The 7027-nt window shown below is 30.7% G+C and overlaps 1 protein-coding gene across 1 annotated transcript; it reads right to left on the reverse strand.

Moving 5' to 3' along the window:
• Positions 1 to 1219: 1219 nt before the first annotated feature.
• LOC107421351 (photosynthetic NDH subunit of subcomplex B 3, chloroplastic) lies at positions 1220 to 4435 on the reverse strand. The gene is made up of 6 exons (XM_016030581.4): positions 4130 to 4435; positions 3796 to 3909; positions 3162 to 3215; positions 2355 to 2417; positions 1913 to 1975; positions 1220 to 1535 (listed from the first exon to the last, which is right to left on the reverse strand). The coding sequence occupies exons 1-6, from the start codon at positions 4319 to 4321 to the stop codon at positions 1500 to 1502; spliced, it is 522 nt and encodes a 173-aa protein (XP_015886067.3). The 5' UTR covers positions 4322 to 4435; the 3' UTR covers positions 1220 to 1499.
• Between the last annotated feature and the right edge of the window lie 2592 nt (positions 4436 to 7027).

Raw genomic sequence — 7027 nt, forward strand, 5'->3', positions numbered from 1 at the left:
TCATGGCTTGTGGTGGATAATGCATATGAGGAAGTTCTACCAATCTTTGTCTTTGAAACTACACAAACCAACTACCTGCCCTGACTTTATCCTTAAAATTTCATCTTTCTATTCCATTCCCTAACCATCCCTGATAAGGAAGTCAATACGCTTGGAGCTTAGAATCTACGAAGAAAGACTAATTTTTATTATTCAATTAAAGGACCATAATGAGGAAAATTATGGTTGAACCACACTGTTTTACTTGGTGATCTATCTTTTACGTTATAGGTGCTTTGTATATTATGCTATACAACATGCTTGTGTGGAGGGTAGCCATGTTATCAATCTATTTTCCTCCTCAAAAGCATATGGGATGATGGGATGGCGAGTTGGATATATACGTAAAGATTTTTCCTTTCTTACTCTATTTTCTAGAGATCATTTAATTCTTATCATATAGGATTAGTGAGGCTGTAAAATTATAACTCGCTTTTTTTTAGCATTTTATATCTGTTTGTTATATATTCCTTTTCAATTATTATTGTTATTAGTTGATAACATCCCTTGTGATTATGTAAGGGTTCTAGACTTATAGGAATTGAACAATGGCTTCACTGCACGTGAAGTCCGTACACTTCTTTGACTTCAGTCATATAAAGAAAATTTTGGCCTTACACTTCATTGTAGTGATAATTTAATAAAAAACAGACTCAGTAAAAGATAATTAATTATCATTGAAAGTTTACTGTTTTAATCAGCAAGTGAGGCCATTTGTGAATTGCTGCAAAGAGAAGTGAGGCATTTGTGATATTGCTGCAAAGAGGCTAAGGAAAGGACTAGAAGAACTTGTGACACATGGCCCGGTGGAGTATGCTATTGTTGGTCGACCTTACCTTCTAAAATGAGCCTTCGAAAGTTTGAAACATCATGTTGTTGTCAGCTTCACAGGCAAATACGAGGTGTTGTCTGTCTCTGGTGCTGTCAACGTCATATCATGATGTAATTTAGAGCCCTATTAACTTTACCTATCCAGCTAGCCAGAGCCATTCATGGTGGGGAAGAATGATCCTTCATTTCCATAGAAATATCCTATGAAAATGGGTGTGGTTTGGATTCTTGCGGAGTGTTTTTTTACTGTCTTTATGATTGAAAATTTTTCTTTTCCTGCTTCCGTTTCTACTTAGAAATGTGCCAAAACTTTAAGTAGCTTTATTTTGATAGCATTGTAACAAAGCAGTTTAAAATATCAAGATCAATCACCAATTTCTGTATTAATGAAATGTAATAAATTGTAGTGTAATATTTATACATATCATAATTTAAAAAGTACAAACCTAGTTCTAGCGATGAAAGACAAATCATTGATCAGTAACACATTGGGAAAACACATTACTCCATTTAAATGCCAAGCTATTTACCATGTAAAGTGATGACTGTTGGTAGTGCATGATGATATATACTTGAGTTCCTGTTTTCTTAGAAAGTATGTTCATTAATGTTTCTGGCAGGGCGCTCAATTACTTTTTCCACTGGGGCATCCTCTGCACCACAACCTGTGAACAACAATATCAGATAGAGATCCAATATCTGTTGAAAGTAAATCCACAATCTTTTATATCACCAAAAATAAATCCACCATCTTTTAGCAATCAGTAACATCCTGTTGTTATGAGAACTACTATTTGTAATCAAATTATCAATCCTTTTAGCCAATCTCAGAACATATACTCCAACATTGTAAATAAAGCCAATATTAAACAAACTTGTCTATGCCATAAGAGAAGAGAAGAGTTGGCAACGTATACACTTGTGAAGGTCATAACTAGTAGTAAAATGAAATTAAATTACCGAGGGATATTTATTAGCCGACTATATTTGCAAACCTACAGGCAGAAATGACAACTAAAGAACATATTGTTCTGTGTGATACCTTGCCAGAATTTTCTTTATTTCCAACAATAGTCTGACAAGCAAGCCTCCAAGATTCTGGTTTCTGTAAATTGAATAACCAAGCATAAAATTTCAATTGAATAATTGACAAAAAATAAAAATAGTAACTAATGTCCGCTGTTTAATTCATCAAAAAAAAAAAAAAAAGCACTAATCTCCATTGTTTTCCAATATTCTAGCATATTTTGTCCTAATCATTGGTTCAAATTCACTATTTTTGTTTACCAAAGCTACAACATTTTCAATCTTTGATAACTAGCGTTCGCACAATTTGCAATATGAAAGTTTTTTCCTTTCTTGTTCCCAGGAAAAGATAAAATGTAACCAACTAATGTGCGTCAATAAATCAGAAGGTGTGAAAATATTTAAGATACCGGTCAATGATTTGAAAAAGATGGGTTCACAGCACATCAGCATCTTACCTTCTTTAGATATCGGAGTTCAGTGTTCGTTCTTTCATTCAAAAGATCCTTTCCATCAATAATCTGCACGTTAATGAACATAATACTACATGATAAGAAAATTCCAAGAACACTACCAGCAATATAGTTAAAATATGGAACTTCAAAAGAATTATCCATACACGGACATTTGGATCTGCATTGAATTTTCTGTTAAAAATTTCAAGACCACGAACCACAATAAGCTAAAAGTAATACTATATACTTTGAAAGGAAATTTTAGGCACGGACATTTGGAAGATCCTAATGTAATTGGCTAGCTTATTTGTTAGTTTGCATAACATCTCTATGGCATTGTTGACTTATTGTTAAAAATCTTAAGTATTTAAAACATCCAATTTCACAAATATGATATGAAAGAAAAATTTTCAATCGGGTTTTTTAGGTCTGATTCTAGGGAATCCCCACTTCAACAATTGCACAGCCTTAAACCAGGTTATGCCATATGTCAAGTCACATTTGTTAAAAATATTGGCCTACTAAAGAAAAATGTCAACCAACTCCTTTTTCTTTAATCTCCTTTCATGTATCATGTATGCCCAGCTGCACTATTTCTAAGTGCCGTCTACATCTTTTGAAGTCAAAAATACAGATTTTGATATCTTGCCCTTAATTTCATTATAAAAGAATAAAAGAAGCAAAAAGAAGAAGAAGAAGTATTTGCTAACGTTGTTATATTTCAGATTCTTGATAATTTAGAACAATGCACATACTTGAACTAAACAAGAATATAAATGAATTAAAAATATTGAATGTAATGGTCCATACCTCCACGATACAAGTTCCACAGCTTCCACCCCCTCCACAGTTCATAATTTTCCCCTGTTGTACATGGAAATGGTGTTCAGAAGCACAAAACTGATTCTATGGCAGAATTTGAATATTATCATTAATAATGTCCAGCATAGTAACAAGAACTATTTTTTTATTAAAAGGTAAATTTACTTTTTTTTAAAAAAAAGGCAAATATACTAGACTGGTAATAATTATAGCTACAAATAATACTTTTATGCCGTAATTATTGATAACATAAAATTTATGGTAACATATATGATGGTGTCATATCTATTATGAATCCAAGGGCAATTTGATATCGTTAATGGACATACATCATCCTAATGTATGGTGACAACGTTATCATTTTCTCCAACAATAATCTTGAGTTTGCAATTTCATACCCTTATATAGAAAATTTTTTTTAATCATTTTTGTATTTTAATTTTGAATTATACCTGACTACTCACTTTGATATGAACCCAAATACTACACGACGACCAAATCACAGTCAGAGCACTGGGATTATAGTACTATTAAAACCAAAATTTATTATTATTTTTTTCAATTTAATCAATGCTAACGTGCCACGTGTCAAAAGGGTGTGAGCTCCTAAAAAAATACTTACATAGGTGGCGTAAAGCTCAATCTTGTTATCCAACATGATGTTCCTCAGCAGTTTCTCTCCGCTTATAGCTTTTGCCTTTTCCACCTCGTACGACCCGTCGTTTCCCTGCTTTGGCTGCCCATTTATTGAATCAATATTATTCTACTATTGACAACCATTTCTTAAACATTTTTTTTCTTTATTCTTTTTCAAAAAAATATTTCTAAGAAAATTAAAAAAAAAAAAAATCTACCTAAAAATAGTCTGTAAACTGAAAATGAAAAAAAAGGAAAAAAAAGTCGTGGTAATGGCCAAATTGTTAGGTTGTAAAAGTTAAATTAAGTAGTAGCAGTACCGCTATGAATTCGAGCTCGATTTCGGGGTTTTTGGGCTGAGTAGGAAGCGATTCCTGCGAAGTGGCGGATAATGATACTGAGATTCGCTTCTTGCAACGGGTAAAGTTGGTTGGCGTTCGGCAATTTCCGGCTCTGCAGTAGATTTCCGGTTGTCGGAGGGGCATGGCGGTGGCTAATTGCTGGCACGCCATTTTTATTTGGATATCTGTTTCTCTCCGTCGCGCTTTCCCTTCTCTCTATTTTCTATTTTATTATTAATGTTGTTGTTGTTGCTAGCGGAAAAATGTGTGTTCTAGTCTTCTAGATTAATTACACAAATAAAAAAAACAATATATAGAGGGACAATTACGCAAACCTATACTAAAGTTTTTCACATTTATTTATACGTTTTAATTTTTTTTTTCAGATACTCTCTCTTTTAGTTTGTTTTTTTTTTTTTTATAAATTATTATTTTTCAATACATAATAGATTATTTTATTTAAAATTAAAAAGTATAAAAACAATAATGTTTATCTATAAAAAACATAAGATTTACTAAATTAAATTCTATTAGATTCATAAAACTTCTTATCAAATATTGATTGTTAACCTAAATTTATTTACTCACCTTAAAATCTACTACTGCACTATATAATCCAATTCAAAATCTCTTTCTTCCCTTTTTCTCTTCTTTTTTTTTTTTTTTTTTTTTTCTTATCAATCAATTATAAATTTCAATATAAAACCTACTTAGAAACCCAATAATTGTTTTTGTTTTTAAAAGTTGAAGTTTGAAATCTTGTAATCTTCTTGTTAATGTTTTTATTATGTTATATGTTTTTTATTAAAACATTTTCTTTCTTGTTAATGTTTTAAAAGAAGAATTTCATTTATCAAACATGCGGACATGGATGGGATTTTTTTTTTTTTTTTTTTGGTTCGATATTCTCTTAGTCTGATCCTTAGGGGAGACCCTACATCTTGGAAGGGAAGGCAATTATGTTAAAGCAGTTAGAGGCAGATGATCAAGAACTGTGTGTTCCTAGTTAGTAGTTCCTCAAGGTGTTGAGATTAAAATTACGAATTGGCTAGCTATAATACTAACGAAGACTACCTGTTTCTTAGAAGGATAAGATCTTCTTACCACAGTTATTGTGTTTTGATTAGATGGATATTGCTGTCTTTTCTTCATTTATTTTAGAACAAATTATATATTTTATATTAAAAATGAATTATTTGAAAGGAAAAAAAGAAAAAAGAAAAAAGTATATAAAAATAATCGAAATACAGGATCAATGTGAAAAAACTTTCAAATTATAAGATAAATTTCTATTATTATCCAAAAAATATATTATATATTCTTCTAGACAAAGAAAACAAAAAAATAATTCAAAAAAAAAAGAAAATAATAATAATAAATCGATTTTTTTTCTCTTTATTTTCATTATTGTTTCTTTTGGATTTTGGTCATTGCAAGATTAATTTTATATGGTTCCATGCCAATCTATATACTAACCTTTGTTAGCTTTTTGTTTTTTTTCCTTGTAAATTGTATATGGTATGATTACTTCAATTGTTTACTAGTAGTAGCTAGAGTTTATTGGATATATTGATATTAATTAACTTCAAATATGAAAAAAAAAAAACATTATTTTAAGTTGTGCTTTATTTGTTATTTTTCTTTGGTACATTTATAATTAATAGATTTGTCTAACTATCATCAATTAACATTAACAAACCACTGAAATAAATAAACTATACACAATTTAGAAGGAAAAAAAGAGAACATATTAACAAACAATATTTAATATCCCTTTTCTATTTTTTTTTTTTTAAACTTTTGAAAAGAGATGATATTACTTAGAATCCTTCAGATTTACTTCTATTTCAAGTTATATCCAAAGGTTTCAAACAGTTCTAAAATACGTGTACCTAGGAGTGTTCATTGATTGGTTCCAATCGATAAACAAATTCCATTGGTTAGTCTGTTAATGGATCGAAATTGATTTTTTAGCTTAAAAAAACCAATTGGTCAGTTAGGTCGGTTTTTGGTTGATTTTTTAGTTTGGGCAGGCTATTTAATGTTCCTTAAACTTAGGTTTTTATCAACAAAGAAAAAACATGTCAGCTTATTGTGGCCTTAATTACAACTTATTTTTGGCCCTATTTATAGCTTGTTTTTGGCCTTATTACATTGCACTTATAAGGAAAAAAATATAATCTACATAAAAAAATATATTCTACATATTAGATTAATGTAAAATACCAAAAGAATAAAAGAAACAACTAATTAAGAATAAAATATCATAACCTTATCTGATTCACCCATCCAAGAAAAATCAATCCTAGAAATAGAAAAAGGATATAATGTTGATAAATACTTATCCAATCTTCAATTCTCGAAAGTTTTCAAAGATCCAACTTGAACTCTAACAAAATGTCTCTCTCGATGACTGCCAACTTCGTCAGCCACTTCGTGGCTGTTTTCCTCAGTAACTAGTCCTTGCTACTCAAGAAGACATTAACTCCACCAGGTTAGCAACCAAATGAAATCTAAGAGTGAGATGGAGAAAGATCGTAGAGAATGACGAGATAGAGAAAAGAGATTGAAGAGAGAGATTGCCAATAGATATGAGGTTGAGAGGGGATGTGATCTGATCTGGAATGGGATATGAGAGGAGATGAGTGAAGAAATATTTAAAAAAGTTTAATTAATTACGTATTCAGTCGATTTCTGTAACCGTCTGTTTTTTTACCAGTGGTAACACTGTTACCGACCGAGTCTTCTTTATTAATGTTGGTTAACCGATTGATTAGATGACAATCACCAACAACAATCATTCAGTGCAGTTCGGTTGGCCAGTTTTCTTAATTGGCCGATTTTTATGAACAGCTTTACCCGTACCATTAGATATTT

The sequence above is a fragment of the Ziziphus jujuba genome, chromosome 5 (genome assembly GCF_031755915.1).
Source record: "Ziziphus jujuba cultivar Dongzao chromosome 5, ASM3175591v1".
In the NCBI taxonomy this organism is placed as follows: Eukaryota; Viridiplantae; Streptophyta; class Magnoliopsida; order Rosales; family Rhamnaceae; genus Ziziphus; species Ziziphus jujuba.

Bases quoted from the DNA above. Each gene is read 5' to 3' on its own strand.
- LOC107421351 (XM_016030581.4), bottom strand. From the start codon at position 4,321: ATGGCGTGCCAGCAATTAGCCACCGCCATGCCCCTCCGACAACCGGAA. The intron at 3,216-3,795 runs GTAAGTATTTTT...CATGTACAACAG, and splicing joins TTGAGCTTTACGCCACCTAT to GGGAAAATTATGAACTGTGG. The intron at 2,418-3,161 runs GTATGGACCATT...ATTAACGTGCAG, and splicing joins GTGGAACTTGTATCGTGGAG to ATTATTGATGGAAAGGATCT.